This window comes from Heptranchias perlo, chromosome 6, assembly GCF_035084215.1.
Source record: "Heptranchias perlo isolate sHepPer1 chromosome 6, sHepPer1.hap1, whole genome shotgun sequence".
Taxonomy (NCBI): Eukaryota; Metazoa; Chordata; class Chondrichthyes; order Hexanchiformes; family Hexanchidae; genus Heptranchias; species Heptranchias perlo.
This window is the reverse complement of record NC_090330.1, coordinates 54,467,585-54,488,156: the sequence shown is the minus strand read 5'-3', so window position 1 is coordinate 54,488,156 and position 20,572 is coordinate 54,467,585. Positions and strand designations below refer to the sequence as shown.

The 20,572-nt window shown below is 46.9% G+C and overlaps 1 protein-coding gene across 1 annotated transcript in view; it reads left to right on the top strand.

Annotated features, from left to right (window-relative positions):
- The window catches only part of grm5b (glutamate receptor, metabotropic 5b), a 432,178-nt gene that overhangs the window by 291,344 nt on the left and 120,262 nt on the right, over positions 1 to 20,572 (top strand). The window contains exon 4 of the mRNA XM_067986328.1: positions 18,761 to 19,007. Within this exon, the coding sequence (XP_067842429.1) occupies positions 18,761 to 19,007 (247 nt within the window). The remainder of the gene's footprint in view (positions 1 to 18,760; positions 19,008 to 20,572) is intronic.

Genomic DNA, 20,572 nt, shown 5'->3' with positions numbered 1-20,572 from the left:
CCTTGATGGGAAGTAAAAAAGAGAAAATAATTGAGACAAGGGAAGGTTTGGAGGAAGGAGAAGGAAAGAAACAAATATTAAGCTTAAACTGCATATCCACAGCAAATCAATAAATATTTAATAATACAACTAATTGGAAGTAAGGGAGAAATTTGTTGATGCCACGCCCATTTTACAGGCGTAAAACGGATGCCTATGCATCCAATATGGCGGGTGGCATGCACGAGCACATTCCACTCGGCATATTGATAAAGGCTCCAGTAAAGGCATCCAGTATCCATGGCTGAAACAGGCTCTTTGCATATCCAAGTAGAGGACCTAATGCTTGTTTGAGGCCCCCTTCCCAAAATTGGGCTGTCCTGAATACAGCCGGCTCCGAATCTGCTGCGTTCAGGATAGCCATGTCCTAAAAAGGACTGCTGGAGGCCCCAACCTAAAAGGTAAGTTTTTAAAAAAATACTTACTTGAACGTGGAGCTGGGAGGAGCACTCCCACAGCAGACCTGAAAACTGTTGTTGGACCCCACTGGGCCCCCATCCCGATCATCCCCCCCCTCTTCCCAATTGCTCCCTCTCTCCCAGTTGCTCCCTCCCTCACGATCGTCCCCTACCAATCGCTCCCTTCCTCCCTCCCCATTGTCCTCTTCCCTCCCGATCGCTCCCTCCCTCCCAATTGGCTCTCTCCACCCCTCCCAGGACCTATCGGGCCCAACTTCGTCCTCGTGCCAATGTACTGATGAGGCCTAAGGCCCAATTTAGGGTAAGCCTCAGGCCTCTGGTTTCCGGCACGCGCTCCCAGCACCGCCTGGTTCAGGCCCGAAAATGGGCCGAAACCAATTTCTACCCCAAGGGGTTTTGGGAATGGAAGAACAAAGTTACTTGCATCTTAAGCAAGTTGTGTAAAGTAGTAGGACAGTAGTAGTATTAAATATGTGAGACCTGTATCTCTCAGTAACATTGTGCAATATTTTTACTGTATGGATCTCAGGCTAACCAAATACTACAGTCAATGTTGCAGTACACAGAAGAGTATTATGGGAGAGCGGGAAGTTATAAAAGTTAAGGGAATGTATATCACGGGCTACTATTTAATAATGAAACATTGCAAGTGTGACTTGATTTGCTGCACAAGTTAAAAAAAACTATACAAATCTTTCAGTTACTTGGTTTCACAAAAGAATTTAGGGCAGATTTTCCTCTTTGTTGCACTTGGAGAATATCCAGTCATTCAGTTTCCAGGCACAGCAAAGAAGAAGGGGGAAGGGAGGCCTGTTGCATCTCTGCCCCAACTATGCTACCCTGAGATTTCTGGAATTTGCTCAATTCAGTATAACTGGACCTGCACCTGCAACAGGCATAGGTCAGCGTTAGAATCATAGAATCATAGAAAGGTTACAGCTCGGAATGAGGCCATTCGGCCCATCAAGTCTGCGCTGGCTCTATGCACGAGCAATCCAACTAATCCCACTCCCCCGCCCTATCCCCATAGTCCTGCACATTTTTTCGTTTCAAGAACTTATCTAGTTCCCTTTTGAAGGTCATGATTGAATCTGCCTCCACCACCCCCTTGAACAGTGCATTCCAAATCCTAACCACTCGCTGTGTAAAAAAGATTTTCCTCATGTCATCTTTGGTTCTTTTGCCAATCACCTTAAATCTATGTCCTCTGGTTCTTGACCCTTCCAGCAATGGGAACAGTTTCTCTCTATCTACTCTGTCTAGATTCTTCATGATTTTGAATACCTCTATCAAATCTCCTCTCAACCTTCTCTGTTCCAAGGAGAACAATCCCAGCTTCTCCAGTCTATCCACGTAATTTAAATCCCTCATCCCTGGAATCATTCTAGTAAATCTCCTCTGCACCCTCTCGAAGGCCTTCACATCCTTCCTAAAGTGCGGTGCCCAGAACTGGACACAGTACTCCAGTTGTGGCTGAAAGTTACAAGCGGGAAGGGTCGTTTCTGGCCCTCCCGCCTCACTTTCACCTTCATCCACTTGTGGGTTATCCACACAAGCACCCCAAGAAACCTGCCAATGGCTTATGCTGGGACTCTCGCAGACCGAAGAGTTTATGGGGTCGAGGGAGCATCCCACTGGTACAAAAAGACAAAAATATTTGTGAAGTTTTTAAAGTATTTACTCCTCAGGATTATGGGCCTTGTGGGACTCCAGGCTGCTATTCTCCAGCAGCAGCCAGAAGGCTAGTAGTGCAGCTGTGCTCCTACTTATACCCATTAATCCCAGCACAAAGCCCTGCCAGGGGGCGGGTCTGCATTGGAAGTATGCCCCGGCTAGACTGGACCAGGAAATCTGTGGGCACTTCTCCCCTCAGTGCAATTCAGTTAAGCTGTCCCTGCTGGCACCCCGCCAGAGGCAGGAGAGGAAAATCAAGCCCCTGTATATTTTTCAAATTTATCTCCCTCGTGATGTTGATTTCCACCATTCATCCTCGATACAGACTTGATGGTGGACTTGACCACTGATGCATTCTGTGCCAGTGTATTGTTGCATGACGTGACACAGCTTAGTTCAGGTAAAATAGCACATGCCAGCTTTTCCTTCTTCACAGATGCCTTAGCTTTGGAGGGGCCAGACAAGTAAATGAGATGGATGTAGCTGCAATATGGAGTGGTATCATATTGGTTCGCTTCAGTAATTCCCTGCACTGTGAGATCCTGTCATGGGGAGATGTTAAATGGATGCCAAGCCTGTAGAGAAAGGGGTTTACTGGTGATGATATGGGAGGGGACTGTTTTTTTTCACAACTAGAAATTACTGTCATCAAGTTTTATCAAATACAGATATAGAATTGGATGTTGAATGCATTGCATATCCATTGGTAATAAAATTACATATTTTATTCTTAAACAGAACAGTCGAAATAGTTGCCTGTGGAGATGATTGCATACTCCCAGCATTACACAGTAATTTAATAATGCTGTATCATATTTTGTGTTGTCTATTGTAATTGTGGGAAATATTAATAGCTATTCTGATTTTAAAAATTGTTAGTTACTGCAGTTACATTTTTTTTTAGCTAGTCACAGCCTGAGTTCTGTTATTCCATCTGAACTATTAAGTGACTGGTGAATTAATTGTTTATGTGTTCTATTTAATGTCCTGTAATTATAATTGTGACTTAATATTTTTAAATTCCTACCTTAGACTATATAAAGCCTATTCTAGTAGAGGAACAAGGAGTTAAGAAAGTTTTGAGGGTGTCATCACATAGAATTAGAATTACATAGAATGTACAGCACAGAAACAGGCCATTCAGCCCATCTGGTCCATGCGGTGTTTAATGCTTCCACCCTAATTCATCTAACCCTATCAGTATATCCTTCTAGTCATTAGAACATAAGAAATAAGAGCAGGAGCAGGCCACACGGCCCCTCGAGCCCGCTCCACCACCCAACAAGATCATGGCTGATCCCCATATCCTTTGGCTCCCCCAGAGTCCAAAAATCCATCCATCCCAGCCCTGAACACACTCAATGACCCAGCATCCACATTCCTTTCTCCCTCATGTGTTTATCCAGCTTCCCCTTAAAGGCACCTATGCTATTTGCCTCAACTACTCCTTATGGTTGCGAGTTCCACATTCTAATCACTCTTTAGGTAAAGAAGTTTCTCCTGAATTCCCTATTGGATTTATTAGTGACTATCTTACATTTATGGCCCCTAGCCTTGGCCTCCCCCATAAGTGGAAACATCTTCTCTACGTCTAACCTATCAAACCCCTTCACAATCCTAAAGACCTCTATCCACTCACCCTGCAGCCTTCTCTTTTCCAGCCCCAATCTGTTCAATCTTTCCTGATATGTACATCCTCTCTGTTCTGGCATCATCCTTGTAAATCTTTTTTGCATCTTCTCCAGTGCAACTTCTCTCCTTCTACATCCCTTCTATAACATGGAGACCAGATCTGTGCATAGTACTCCAAGTGTAGTCTAACCAAACAGTCATTCTGACCAGGCAGTTCAACAATAAAAGGCCTCGGGGCTAATTTTAACTTTGGGCGATGGTGCAAAATGGGTGATATTGAATTAGTCGCCCATAATACACTCGCCCAGTTTTCCTTTCCATTGACTTCAATGGAAAGGAAAAGAAAATCGGGTGGGGTGTAAAGCGGGCGACTAATTCGATACTGCCCATTTTACACCATTGCCCAAAGTCAAAATGATCTCTTCTTAAAACTCTGCAGTATGTATTTGAAGCAATAATGTGGCCCCCTGTGGAGCACTGACCTGGCTGTAATTATGCCTATGTTGAATTGGACAATTGATCTGACTTGGCTGAGGTCAGCTCGTATACATAATCTTTTTGTGCTCTGGGAGCATCACTTTTGGTGGCAGAACATTGGGTGCCAGTAGCCGGTGCCCGTTTTTTTTGGAATGGGGCCTCTCCTTTGGTGCCCATTCCAAACAGGAGCTGCATAGCTGCACGGGTGCTCCAGGTGCATAATGGGGAGGCCTCCCAACCTAAACAACTCAGGGACCTAATGAGCTTTGTGCACACCTTGTGCATAGGCTCCTGGCCCCCTTTGTACAGACAGCCAACATTGGATTGCTTGGCTGATTGTAAGCCTCAGGCCTCTGCACCTGTTAATATGGGGAGCAGCCCCCAATGTGCTCTAAACACCATATTACTTGCCCCATTTAGTTCTTCGTTTGAGGAATTTTCTCCTGAAAGTCAAATTTTAACATTATACCTCTTCTCTTAGAATAAATGGCTTTCAATTTACATAATTTACATAAATTCTCCTACACAGACCTTGCTACTTAGATGATTTCAAAGTCCTTGTAGTTTCTGTAGAATGTTCTAAACTCTAACAGGACTTCTGACATCACACTTATTTCTTCATGGGGACTTTTTGGGAATTCCACACGGACAAGAGGAGGAGGCAAAGGAGAAACAAAAGCAGGAGCAGCAGGAGGAAGGAACAAACAGAGCTGTGGCTGAAGGGAGAGCAAACAGAAAGAGGCAGGCTCACAGGAATCCTTACCCTCTCAATAGAGATTCTAAGCCCAGGACAATATTCACTGAGAAGCAGTGCGTACGAAGGCTGCACATCTCTAGGAAGGCTGTTATACAGTTGTGTCGCCTTCTGCAACAAGACCTATAATGAGCTACCACAGCTTTGCCTGTTTCAGTCAAGGTCAATGTAGCCCTATCTTCTTTGCTTCAGGCTCCTTCCAGGCTGTCATAGGGGATATCAGCAACATCAGTCAGTCTGCAGTTCATGCTTGCATTAAGCAGGTGACTGACGCTATGGTTGCTAGAGCAAACAATTTCATCGCTTTCCCACGGATATCTTCAAAAAGCAGGTTGGGGCTTTGGAGTTTGCTCAGATTACAGGCTTCCCCCAAGTCCAGGGCATCATTTATTGCACCCATGTCACCCTGCAGTCTCCTTCACGTGACCCCACTGCTTTCATGAATTAAGAACGTAAGAACATAAGAAATAGGAGCAGGAGTAGGCCATACGGCCCATCGAGCCTGTTCTGCTTTTCAATAAGATCATGGCTGATCTTCGAACTCAACTCCACTTTACCGCCCGATCCCCATAGCCCTTGCTTCCCTCATAGTCCAAAAATCTATCGATCTCAGTCTTGAATATATTCAACGACTGAGCATCCACAGCCCTCTGGGGTAGAGAATTCCAAAGTTTCACAACCCTCTGAGTAAAGAAATTCCTCTTCATCTCAGTCCTAAATGGCCGACCCCTTATCCTGACTCTATGCCCTCTAGTTCTAAACTCTCCAGCCAGGGGAAACAGCCTCTCCGCATTTACCCTGTCAAACCTCTCAGAATCTTATATGTTTCAATGAGATCACCTCTCATTCTTCCAAACTCTAGAGAATATAGGCCCATTCTACTAAATATTTCCTCATAAGACAACCCTCTCAACCCAGGAATCAATCTTCATTGTACCCCCTCTAAGGCAAGTATATCCTTCCTTAGGTAAGGAGACCAAAACTGTACACAGTACTCCAGGTGAGGTCTCACCAAAGCCCTCTACCATTGCAGCAAGACCTCCTTACTCTTGAACTGCATCCACCTTGCAATAAAGGCCAACATAGCATTTGCCTCCCTAATTGCTTGCTATACCTGCATGTTAACTCTTTGTGTTTTATGTGTAAGGACATCCAAATCCCTCTGAATACCAACATTTAATAGTTTTTCACCATTTAAAAAATATTCAGTTTTTCCATTCTTCCCACCGAAGTGAATAACCTCATATTTCCTCACATTGGGGTCGATGTTAGCACCCGCGATCGGGTGCGTTCCTGGCGGGGGGGGCCACGAAAATCGGGGACTCCCGGGGCGGGTTGGGAGCCCGGCTCCAACCCACAGACGCGCTGATGTGCGCGCACAGCCCCCGCATGTAGGACTCCCGCCGGCAATTAAAACAGACGGGGTGCCAATTGACAGTATTTATTTTGGTATTTCAGGTCGTTTATAGACCTGATTAACAAGATATTTTAGGAGGGTTGGGATATTACAAACAACAGGGACTGTTTCCCGTACTGGGGGAATCACTCCCAGTTCGAATGGACGTGTTGCAGCCATCAGCCTGTGGCAGCTGCAAAGGTCCATTTGACAGGTGGTGGGGGGAGACCCTCACTCATTGCAGGAGGCCACTCTGTCACTTTGGACAAAGTTTGGCCTCCACCACCCTCCTCTTAACAATAAAATTCACCAACTTGCACACTTACCCCGGTGTCCAGACACATGTACCTACCTTGCGGACCCCCTCAGATGTATATCTTCTGGATGGGGGCCACCGTAGCTGCAGTCATGACCTCCTTGGAGGGCGAACAGCATCACCAGCCTCACCATCCACCTCTGACACGTGGAGCTCCACAACACAGTGCTGTGACACATCCACCTGCACAGCAGGAGGGAAGGCAATGGCAGAGAGAGATGCGTTGCAGAGGGCACTACCCTTGCCACAGGGTCCACAGACCGAGGCTCAGCTTCCTGGACCTCTCTGAGCAGCAGTGCACACGAAGGCTCAGAGTCACTCGACATGTAGTCGTGGACATCTGCAGCCTTCTTCATGCCGAGCTGCTCCCGGTTGGCCCGAGAACCATCTTCTTACCTGTCACTGTCAAAGTCACCACTGCCCTCAACAACTTCTCCTCCGCATCCTTCCAGAGTGCCACCGGGGACATCGCCGACGTCTCTCAGTCGTCTGCACAAAAGAGCCCTGCAAATATACCTACACCCACTCTGCGGTGATACAATGGGTGGCATCAGTTGTGGGTCTTCATTGTGATCCTCAGGAAAGGGCATTATTGCACAAACCAGACAAGACTCGCAAAGACGTGGCAGTAGTGGTGCCAATATAATATGTAATGTGAGTTGATCAGAAATTAAATATAAGTAGAAACCATGACAAACCCTCAAACACCCTTGTGCATCCCTTTCATGCTCACGACACGTTTGCCTTACGCTGCCTACTGCACATATCTGATGCATGCCCTGTGGCTGCAGCACAGGTAGTGGCAGGTTGGGTGAGGCTGACCGTGAAAGAGATGCATGAGAAGGTGAGTATGAGATAGAGCCATGAGATTGTATGAGGATTGGGTTGAGTGGTAGTGGCGGGATGAGTACTGGCGAGGTGAGTAAGTGCAGGTAAGATGAGGATGAGGTTTGAGTGGGTGTGAGGGGTGATGTGACAGAGTAGTGTTGGCAGTGCAGAAGGAGATGTGGGGTGGGGGCGGTGATGTGGCAGACGGAGTGTAGGGGAATGAGTAAGTGTACTCACTTTGGCTGACCTACTTAGGTCATCGCAGCGCCTCCTGCACTGTATGCAGGTGCACGATATGTTGGTGGTGCAGGTGACCTCCTCTGCCATCTCGAGCCAGGCCTTCTTGGTGGCAGAGGCAGGCCGCTTCCTCCCACCCGCCGGGGGAAGATCTCTGTCCTCCCCCTCCTCCTCACCCCATCCAGTAAGAGCTGGAATGAGGCATCATTAAACCTGGGAGCAGCCTTCCCCCTGGGCTGCTCCATTCTGTAATTTTTCCTATTTCTTGCAGCATCAGTCAGTGGATCCAATTAGCTTGCGATTGCACGTGGGGCAGATTGATTTCACCGGGCATTTTCCCCACGCGCCCAATCGCCCCCCCCCCCCCCCCGCCCCGAATCCGCTGCCCTGGTAATATCAGGCTCATTATACTCCACTGCAACCTTCTTACCCACTCAATTAACCTGTGTATATCCTTTTGCAAACTCTTTGTGTCCACCTCACAGCTTACTTTCCCACCTAGCTTTGTATCGTAAGCAAACTTGGACACATAACACTCGGTCCCTTCATCTTAGTCATTAATATAGATTGTAAATAGCTGAGGCCCAAGCACTGATCCTTGCGGCACCCCACTAGTTGCAGCCTGCCAACCTGAAAATGATTGGTTTATTCCTGCTCTCTGTTTTCTGTCCGATAACCAATCCTCAATCCATGCTAATATATTATTCCCAATCCCATGAACCCTTATCTTGTGTAACAACCTTTTATGTGGCACCTTATCGAATGCCTTTTGAAAATCCAAATATACTACATCCACTGGTTCCCCTTTATCTACCCTGCTAGTTATATCCTCAAAAAACTCCAATAGATTTGTCAAATGCGATTTCCCTTTCATAAAACCATGTTGACTCTGCCTAATCATATTCGGATTTTCTAAGTGCCCTGTTACCACTTCCACAATAATGGATTCCAGCATTTTCCCGATGGCTGATGTCAGGCTAACTGGCCTGTAGTTCCCTGTTTTCTCTCTCCCTCCTTTCTTGAATGGCAGGGTTACATTTGCTACTTTCCAATCCACTGGGACCATTCTAGAATCTAGGGAATTTTGGAAGATCACAACCAATGCATCCACTATCTCCACAAGGATTTGTCGCCTTTTAGTCACTCTGATTTCTCTAGTACTTTTTCTTTACTAATATGAATTACTTTAAGTTCCTCACTCTCATTAGACCCTTGGTTCCCCACTATTTCTGGTATGCTTTTTGTGTCTTCTACTGTGAAGACAGATACAAAATATTTGTTTAACGTCTCTGCCATTTCCGTTTTCCTCATTATAGTTTCTCCTGTCTCTGCCTCGAAGGGACCCATGTTTACTTTAATAATTCTCTTCCTTTTTACATACTTGTAGAAACTCTTACAATCTTTTTATATTTCTTGCAAGTTAACTCTCATATTCTATTTTCTCCCTCTTTATCAATTTTTTGGTCATCCTTTGCTGGTTTCTAAAACTCTCCCAATCCTCAGGCTTACTGCTCTTCTTTGCAACATTATAAGCCTCTTCTTTTAAGCTAATACCATCCTTAACTTCTTTAATTAGCCACAGATGGATTACTTTTCCCCTGGATTTTTTATTTCTCAATGGAATGTATGTTCGTTGAGAATTATGAAATATTTCTTTAAATGTTTGCCATTGCTTATCTACTGTCATACCTTTTAATCTAATTTCCCAATCTACCTTAGCCAACTTGCCCCTCATACCTATCTAATTGGCTTTATTTAAGTTTAAGACTTTAGTTTCTGACTTAAGTATGTCACTCTCAAACTCAATGTTAAATTCTATCATATTATGATCACTCTTCCCCAGAGGATCCCTTGCTCTGAGATTACTAATTAACCCTGTCTCATTACACAAGACAAAACCTAAAATAGCCTGTTCTCTGATTGGTTCCATGATGTATCATTCTAGGAAACTGTCACAAATACATTCCATATAGAAAGGCTCAAACAATTTTTAAGTGGCATTTTTTTCTTTAAATTTTCCCAGCAGCACTTTAAGAGTTACTGTCTACCGGATATCCCATCCATACATCAAGCACACTCCCTGCACTGGAACCAATTTGCGCAGGGAGCATATTCAAATTATTATCAATCACCAATGTCAGCTCGCCTGCCAAAATGCACGTGTTGTGATCTGGTCCCAGCAGCACTGCACTGAAATGAAAATATCAACCTTGAGAATGGTTAGGTTTAAGGTATATTGTTGGGATATATTAAAGGGAGATGCAACCTGAATCTGACCTTGTAATAACTGACCTTGAAGTGCTTGATACTAACATATGGACTGGGCATGCAGCCTGCGCCCCAGACTAGAGGCCAGAGGCCAGCCCGAAGTGGGCTTTGGGCCTGATTAACATTTTAAGCATGAGCTGCCGGCTTGCTCGTGCATTTGAACAGCACAAATGTCAGGCTGCTTGTCCCACTGGCAATAGCCCAAAGGTATATTCCGGGAGGGTGGGTTGGAGTGGGCTATGGGGGGTGATGGGTGCATTATCATGATGACTATGGAGTCGTGGGAACTCTCCTGCTTGTCCTGGATCCATTGGAAGGTTTTAACAAAAATTATTTGTTTAACAAAACTAACCTTTCGTTGGCGGCCATTGCTGAAGCTACAGTGGCCACTGAAGAATCCTGAGCAGAGCAGGCCTGACTCCTGCCTTGCTCATCGCAATCCAATTCCGGTGAGGGGAGGTTTTTAGGCACCTCATTTACATCTTTAAGGGACCTAACGCCTGTTTTAGGTGGCTGCCAGGGATGCCTGAAAATGGCCCGACCCTATTTTGCATTGGATGTTTCTCATTCGCCCTTGGGGTGCAGGACACTGTTCCCCGAAATTTTGACTCATTGTGCACATTTTATGCCCATAAAATGGATGCAACAAGGTCGAGTTTCTACCCTACCATGTGAATGAACACTCAAACCCAATGCTAACATTGGGTGGGCCTGGTACTTGATCATTTGTAAAACTTGTTCAATTTTCCTAAATATCCTATTTTATTTTCAATATAAATCAACATTTTTTTTAGCTCTGCTCTTCCCAGATGCAAATTTATAATTTTAATTTTGTGACTGACATCTCCCAGGGAACCTGGTGTGCTTTCTTAATTAAAGTCGTTTCCTAACTTATTTAATCATTACAAGCATTTTTTTCTACATTCTGATATTTGAGGGCCTTTTTCTCAACCAGGACAAAGTAAATTATTTCAGATTAATTGCATTTGATTTTTAACTCTTATATTGTGGGGATTAATGCCAGAATTTTCCACTCAGGCAGAATCATCATCACGACCATCATCATCACCAACAACAACAACAACAACAACTACAACAACTTGCATTTATATCATCTTGCGATCGATTGCACCATGAAAAGTGACAGTTCTACTTTAAATCTCCCCTCTGCCCCATAGCAACCTAGGACATCAGGAATTCACCGGCGTGACCTATTAAACCACATGGGACTGCAAATAAAAAGTGTGAAAAACCTGTTTGCAGTTTTCCCTGACTGCAGCTGCAAAATCCTTTAATGTACACTCAAAATGGCCATATCCCGACTTCTGCTAACCATCTTTGGTGGGTAGGAGCAGGAACTGGCAGTAATTCAGTGGGCGTTGGAGGTCGTAACTACATCACATTAACATATATTCAAGAGGCTCCCACCTGTTTCTTGGGAGAGCTTCAGTTGCCTACATTGAGGTCCGCCTGAAAATTGGAACTGGCGGGAACCAAGTGGTAATTCAGCGCTTCAACCTGTTCTGCTATTTTGGTCCCGTTACCATCCTGTATCTAGGCACAAATGGGGTGGTAAAGACACAAAAATCACCCCCAATCATTGTATTCTGTGACTGTTGCTCAAGACATGATGTTGTGAAATAAATAATTTAAATGAATAAATTAATTGGGGGATTTTCCTCAATTGCAGCAGGCACAGTGGGAAAATGAGTCCCAACACCACCTCACTATGTCGACTAGGACTTCCCTCCCTTCCCCCACCCCCCCACGGGGACTGCAACTGGCCACTCCTCCCTGTCTGTCGAATGCAAATGGAAATGAGAGGGTGGGTTTTCCTTCTTTCCACCTGTGTTACAATCACTTCCTGGGGCCACCATTGGGGAAAGTGGTGGAAGGCCTTTGAAGTTGGTGGTAATGGTTCTCAGGTGCCCAGAATGGAGGGAGAAGGCCTTCATTCTGCCCCCATACCTACCTGTTGTAGACCCTGGTCACAACCGAGGTCTTCACTGTGACATCTATTCCAGTCCTTGGGGCACTTCTGTCCCCTTTAATGACACTTTAGGATCTTTTTGCACTGCATAAACTCAGTTTACCATCAGTGTACACAAATACTTCATTACTGTGACAGTCACCCTACTATTAGGGGCTGATTCTAGGTAGTGCCACTTTTACATTGGAGGACTGTAGCCAACAATAGGCAGTGGTTTGCCCTTCATGGGCTGCGAAGTATTAGATGTACTAAAAATAATCTGCTATAAGATTAAATGCTTCTTGTGTCACAAGCTAAGTGCAGTGAAACTACCTATACATAAATAATGCTCTCGATGTAACACAGCAGAGTGTAGCTGGCCTATGGAGCTTCCAATGACAAGGCAATGACAAGTGGAGGAGAATGGCATATGGAGGTCATTTTCCCCAAATCAAAACAAAAAAAGGGTAAGTTTAAAAGTGCCTAGGACTGTATTATTGCCATATCCTCAGTTCAGCGTTATTGTCCTCAAGACACCCATCAGCAATATTTAGTATTCAAATTAGTTATGATCTTGCACAACAATATTTTTAAACCCAACATGAACTTTGTAGCTAAAGGAATGCACTAGTAACACTGAATTACTTTTTCTTCATGTTTTTGATTGACTTACTATGCATTTGAAGCCTGTTCTGTTTTTATTTAATAGTGTATTGTTAGGTTGTTGTGTCAGTAATGTAGATATAAGACAATATACACTTTGAAAGTGCTCTTTACATATAGAGAGACATCTCAAAGCATTTCACAAGGTGATGGAAAAACAGTGGATGATGAGCAGAAGGGAAAGGAAAGGAGAGTGGAAATTGTACAGGGGCCAAAGAGAAGTGTTTGGAGGAGATTTTTGAAACTAGGGAGGGAGGTGGTAAAGTAGAGGGATCGAGGAAGGAGATTTTATAGGGCTGGGTCATCGTGAGCAAAAGTGGTTATTGATAGTGAAGCAAAGTGTTCGGGGAACAAGTAATAACCCAGTGTAGTAGGAGTGGCAAACATGCATAGGGCCCCATGGGAATATGAGGAGGAGTGGAGAACATACACAGGGCCCCATGGGAATATGAGGAGGAGTGGAGAACATACACAGGGTCCCATGGGAATATGAGGAGTGGAGAACGTGCACAGGGTCCCATGGGAATATGAGGAGGAGTGGAGAACATACACAGGGTCCCATGGGAATATGAGGAGTGGAGAACATACACAGGGCCCCATGGGAATATGAGGAGGAGTGGAGAACATACACAGGGTCCCATGGGAATATGAGGAGTGGAGAACGTGCACAGGGTCCCATGGGAATATGAGGAGGAGTGGAGAACATACACAGGGTCCCATGGGAATATGAGGAGGAGTGGAGAACATGCATAGGGTCCCATGGGAATATGAGGAGGAGTGGAGAACATGCACAGGGCCCCATGGGAATATGAGGAGGAGTGGAGAACATGCATAGGGCCCCATGGGAATATGAGGAGGAGTGGAGAACGTGCACAGGGTCCCATGGGAATATGAGGAGGAGTGGAGAACATACACAGGGTCCCATGGGAATATGAGGAGGAGTGGAGAACATGCATAGGGCCCCATGGGAATATGAGGAGGAGTGGAGAACGTGCACAGGGTCCCATGGGAATATGAGGAGGAGTGGAGAACATACACAGGGTCCCATGGGAATATGAGGAGGAGTGGAGAACATACACAGGGTCCCATGGGAATATGAGGAGGAGTGGAGAACATGCATAGGGCCCCATGGGAATATGAGGAGGAGTGGAGAACGTGCACAGGGTCCCATGGGAATATGAGGAGGAGTGGAGAACATACACAGGGTCCCATGGGAATATGAGGAGGAGTGGAGAACGTGCACAGGGCTCCATGGGAATATGAGGAGGAGTGGAGAACGTGCACAGGGCTCCATGGGAATATGAGGAGGAGTGGAGAACATACACAGGGTCCCATGGGAATATGAGGAGGAGTGGAGAACGTGCACAGGGCTCCATGGGAATATGAGGAGGAGTGGAGAACATACACAGGGTCCCATGGGAATATGAGGAGGAGTGGAGAACATACACAGGGTCCCATGGGAATATGAGGAGGAGTTGAGAACATACACAGGGCTCCATGGGAATATGAGGAGGAGTGGAGAACATACACAGGGTCCCATGGGAATATGAGGAGGAGTGGAGAACATACACAGGGCTCCATGGGAATATGAGGAGGAGTGGAGAACATACACAGGGCCCCATGGGAATATGAGGAGTGGAGAACATACACAGGGTCCCATGGGAATATGAGGAGGAGAGGAGAACGTGCACAGGGTCCCATGGGAATATGAGGAGTGGAGAACATACACAGGGTCCCATGGGAATATGAGGAGTGGAGAACGTGCACAGGGCCCCATGGGAATATGAGGAGTGGAGAACATACACAGGGTCCCATGGGAATATGAGGAGTGGAGAACGTGCACAGGGCCCCATGGGAATATGAGGAGTGGAGAACGTGCACAGGGTCCCATGGGAATATGAGGAGGAGTGGAGAACGTGCACAGGGCCCCATGGGAATATGAGGAGTGGAGAACGTGCACAGGGTCCCATGGGAATATGAGGAGGAGTGGAGAACATGCACAGGGCCCCATGGGAATATGAGGAGTGGAGAACATGCACAGGGCCCCATGGGAATATGAGGAGTGGAGAACATACACAGGGTCCCATGGGAATATGAGGAGGAGTGGAGAACATGCACAGGGCCCCATAGGAATATGAGGAGTGGAGAACGTGCACAGGGTCCCATGGGAATATGAGGAGTGGAGAACGTGCACAGGGTCCCATGGGAATATGAGGAGTGGAGAACGTGCACGGGGTCCCATGGGAATATGAGGAGGAGTGGAGAACATGCACAGGGCCCCATGGGAATATGAGGAGTGGAGAACGTGCACAGGGCCCCATGGGAATATGAGGAGTGGAGAACGTGCACAGGGTCCCATGGGAATATGAGGAGTGGAGAACATGCATAGGGCCCCATGGGAATATGAGGAGGAGTGGAGAACATACACAGGGTCCCATGGGAATATGAGGAGGAGTGGAGAACATGCACAGGGCCCCATGGGAATATGAGGAGTGGAGAACGTGCACAGGGCCCCATGGGAATATGAGGAGTGGAGAACATGCACAGGGCCCCATGGGAATATGAGGAGGAGTGGAGAACATGCACAGGGCCCCATGGGAATATGAGGAGTGGAGAACATGCACAGGGCCCCATGGGAATATGAGGAGGAGTGGAGAACATGCACAGGGCCCCATGGGAATATGAGGAGTGGAGAACGTGCACAGGGCCCCATGGGAATATGAGGAGTGGAGAACGTGCACAGGGCCCCATGGGAATATGAGGAGGAGTGGAGAACATACACAGGGTCCCATGGGAATATGAGGAGTGGAGAACATACACAGGGTCCCATGGGAATATGAGGAGGAGTGGAGAACATACACAGGGTCCCATGGGAATATGAGGAGGAGTGGAGAACATACACAGGGCCCCATGGGAATAAGAGGAGTGGAGAACGTGCACAGGGTCCCATGGGAATATGAGGAGTGGAGAACGTGCACAGGGTCCCATGGGAATATGAGGAGGAGTGGAGAACATGCATAGGGTCCCATGGGAATATGAGGAGGAGTGGAGAACATACACAGGGTCCCATGGGAATATGAGGAGGAGTGGAGAACATGCACAGGGCCCCATGGGAATATGAGGAGGAGTGGAGAACATGCACAGCGTCCCATGGGAATATGAGGAGTGGAGAACATGCACAGGGTCCCATGGGAATATGAGGAGGAGTGGAGAACATACACAGGGTCCCATGGGAATATGAGGAGTGGAGAACATACACAGGGTCCCATGGGAATATGAGGAGGAGTGGAGAACATACACAGGGTCCCATGGGAATATGAGGAGTGGAGAACATACACAGGGCCCCATGGGAATATGAGGAGTGGAGAACATGCACAGGGTCCCATGGGAATATGAGGAGGAGTGGAGAACGTGCACAGGGTCCCATGGGAATATGAGGAGTGGAGAACGTGCACAGGGCCCCATGGGAATATGAGGAGTGGAGAACATGCACAGGGCCCCATGGGAATATGAGGAGGAGTGGAGAACATGCACAGGGCCCCATGGGAATATGAGGAGGAGTGGAGAACATGCACAGGGTCCCATGGGAATATGAGGAGGAGTGGAGAACATACACAGGGCTCCATGGGAATATGAGGAGGAGTGGAGAACGTGCACAGGGTCCCATGGGAATATGAGGAGGAGTGGAGAACATGCACAGGGTCCCATGGGAATATGAGGAGTGGAGAACATGCACAGGGCCCCATGGGAATATGAGGAGGAGTGGAGAACATGCACAGGGCCCCATGGGAATATGAGGAGGAGTGGAGAACATGCACAGGGTCCCATGGGAATATGAGGAAGAGTGGAGAACATACACAGGGCTCCATGGGAATATGAGGAGGAGTGGAGAACGTGCACAGGGTCCCATGGGAATATGAGGAGGAGTGGAGAACATGCACAGGGCCCCATGGGAATATGAGGAGAGGAGAACATGCACAGGGTCCCATGGGAATATGAGGAGTGGAGAACATACACAGGGTCCCATGGGAATATGAGGAGTGGAGAACATACACAGGGTCCCATGGGAATATGAGGAGGAGTGGAGAACATGCACAGGGTCCCATGGGAATATGAGGAGAGGAGAACATGCACAGGGTCCCATGGGAATATGAGGAGGAGTGGAGAACATACACAGGGCCCCATGGGAATATGAGGAGTGGAGAACGTGCACAGGGCCCCATGGGAATATGAGGAGTGGAGAACATGAATAGGGCCCCATGGGAATATGAGGAGGAGTGGAGAACATACACAGGGCCCCATGGGAATATGAGGAGTGGAGAACGTGCACAGGGCTCCATGGGAATATGAGGAGGAGTGGAGAACATGCACAGGGTCCCATGGGAATATGAGGAGGAGTGGAGAACATACACAGGGTCCCATGGGAATATGAGGAGTGGAGAACATGCACAGGGCCCCATGGGAATATGAGGAGGAGTGGAGAACATGCACAGGGCCCCATGGGAATATGAGGAGTGGAGAACATGCACAGGGCCCCATGGGAATATGAGGAGGAGTGGAGAACATACACAGGGTCCCATGGGAATATGAGGAGGAGTGGAGAACATACACAGGGCCCCATGGGAATATGAGGAGTGGAGAACATGCACAGGGTCCCATGGGAATATGAGGAGTGGAGAACATGCACAGGGCCCCATGGGAATATGAGGAGGAGTGGAGAACATACACAGGGTCCCATGGGAATATGAGGAGTGGAGAACATACACAGGGCCCCATGGGAATATGAGGAGTGGAGAACATACACAGGGCCCCATGGGAATATGAGGAGTGGAGAACATACACAGGGTCCCATGGGAATATGAGGAGTGGAGAACATACACAGGGCCCCATGGGAATATGAGGAGTGGAGAACATGCACAGGGTCCCATGGGAATATGAGGAGTGGAGAACATGCACAGGGCCCCATGGGAATATGAGGAGGAGTGGAGAACATACACAGGGTCCCATGGGAATATGAGGAGTGGAGAACATACACAGGGCCCCATGGGAATATGAGGAGTGGAGAACGTGCACAGGGCCCCATGGGAATATGAGGAGTGGAGAACATACACAGGGTCCCATGGGAATATGAGGAGGAGTGGAGAACATACACAGGATCCCATGGGAATATGAGGAGTGGAGAACATACACAGGGCCCCATGGGAATATGAGGAGGAGTGGAGAACATGCACAGGGCCCCATGGGAATATGAGGAGTGGAGAACATGCACAGGGCCCCATGGGAATATGAGGAGGAGTGGAGAACATACACAGGGCCCCATGGGAATATGAGGAGTGGAGAACATACACAGGGCCCCATGGGAATATGAGGAGGAGTGGAGAACATACACAGGGTCCCATGGGAATATGAGGAGGAGTGGAGAACATACACAGGGCCCCATGGGAATATGAGGAGTGGAGAACATGCACAGGGTCCCATGGGAATATGAGGAGTGGAGAACATGCACAGGGCCCCATGGGAATATGAGGAGGAGTGGAGAACATACACAGGGTCCCATGGGAATATGAGGAGTGGAGAACATGCACAGGGCCCCATGGGAATATGAGGAGGAGTGGAGAACATACACAGGGCCCCATGGGAATATGAGGAGGAGTGGAGAACATACACAGGGTCCCATGGGAATATGAGGAGTGGAGAACATGCACAGGGCCCCATGGGAATATGAGGAGGAGTGGAGAACATACACAGGGCCCCATGGGAATATGAGGAGTGGAGAACATACACAGGGCCCCATGGGAATATGAGGAGTGGAGAACATACACAGGGCCCCATGGGAATATGAGGAGTGGAGAACATACACAGGGTCCCATGGGAATATGAGGAGGAGTGGAGAACATGAATAGGGCCCCATGGGAATATGACAATATATCAAAGTAACATTCTCAGTAAGCTTACTTGTTAGTTAATATGGTTAGTTATTACTCTCATTGTGTTTTTAATATGTTTTTGGTGGTCTAAAGTTTCATGATTAAACAACACATTTGTTTGAAGTATAATATGAGACTTCCTGTGTTCTCTTTAACAACAGGAACAGAATCATTACAAGATCAATATGTCCAAGACACCAAAATGGGATTTGTAATAAATGCCATTTATTCTATGGCCCATGCTCTACACAACATGCAGCAAAGCCTGTGTCCCGGAGTTAATGGGCTGTGTGATGCCATGAAACCAATCGATGGGAGAATACTGCTGGACTTCCTCATGAAAATCAACTTCACCGGGGTATCCGGAGATATCATCTCTTTTGATGAGAATGGAGATTCACCAGGAAGGTACAGAATAATCCGTCTATGAAAGTGATCAACGTTTGCATAGCCTTTTATTAAAACATTACAATTGAGATTATCAGACCACAATTATTGTATGATGATTTATAACATCTCATTGAATTGCATAGACAAGGAAATTTGCCACCATAATTAGGGAAGGATTAGACAAGCTACAGAACTTCATGAAAAATGTCAACAACCATCCACACCAGTCATTATACAGTTCTCTTCATTTAACTGTTTATGCACATTAATGCCTTATCCTCTTTAGGACTATCCTCTTTAGCTGCTTCATCAATGACCTTCCCTCCATCATAAGGTCAGAAATGGGGATGTTCGCTGATGATTGCACAGTGTTCAGTTCAATTTGCAACCCCTCAGATAATGAAGCAGCCCGTGCCCTCATGCAGCAAGACCTGGACAACATCCAGGCTTGGGCTCATAAGTGGCAAGTAACATTCACGCAGATAAGTGCCATGCAATGACCATCTCCAACAAGAGAGAGTCTAACCACCTCCCCTCGACATTCAACAGCATTACCATCGCTGAATCCCCCACCTTCAACATCCTGGGGGTCACCATTGACCAAAAACTTAACTGGACCAGCCACATAAATACTGTGGCTACAAGAGCAGGTCAGAGGCTGGGTATTCTGCAGCGAATGACTCACCTCCTGACTCCCCAAAGCCTTTCCACCATCTACAAGGCACAAGTCAGGAGTGTGATGGAATACTCTCCACTTGCCTGGATGAGTGCAGCTCCAACAACACTCAAGGAGCTTGACACCATCCAGGACAAAGGTGCCCGCTTGATTGGCACCCCATCCACCACTCTAAACATCCACTGGCGCACTGTGGCTGCAGTGTGTACCATCTACAGGATGCACTGCAGCAACTCGCCAAGGCTTCTTCGACAGCACCTCCCAAACCCGCGACCTCTACCAACTAGAAGGACAAGGACGGCAGGCACATGGAAGCAACACCACCTGCATGTTCCCCTCCAAATCACAAACCATTCTGATTTGGAAATATATCGCCGTTCCTTCATCATCACTGGGTCAAAATCCTGGAACTCCCTACCTAACAGCACTGTGGGAGAACCTTCACCACATGGACTGCAGCGGTTCAAGAAGGCGGCTCATCACCGCCTCCTCAAGGGCAATTAGGGATGGGCAATAAATGCTGGCCTTGCCTGCGACGCCCACATCCCATGAACGAATAAAAAAAAAGTATTTCTATTTGGTACTGGTGTTTTCCATTGTTTGTGTAAAGGCCATCACTACTGATGTGCCATGCTTCCATATTTGCACTATTTCTAAAATCTCCAGACAGTCAAAAGCTGAAGTGCACATTCTGAGAGCAATTTAAAGTTGAAGTGTGAAAAATACTTAGAAAAAGAATCAAAATACTTTGCAATTAAGTTGGCAAGATACCGGTTAAGATTTATTGGGGCCTTCAATACTAAAACATACATTTTCTATCCATGTATAATATTCATTGGACGTTAATATCTTTTGTTTCCAGTGCAAAAACTCATTTTTCATTAAACCAACTTACAATGATTGGTAT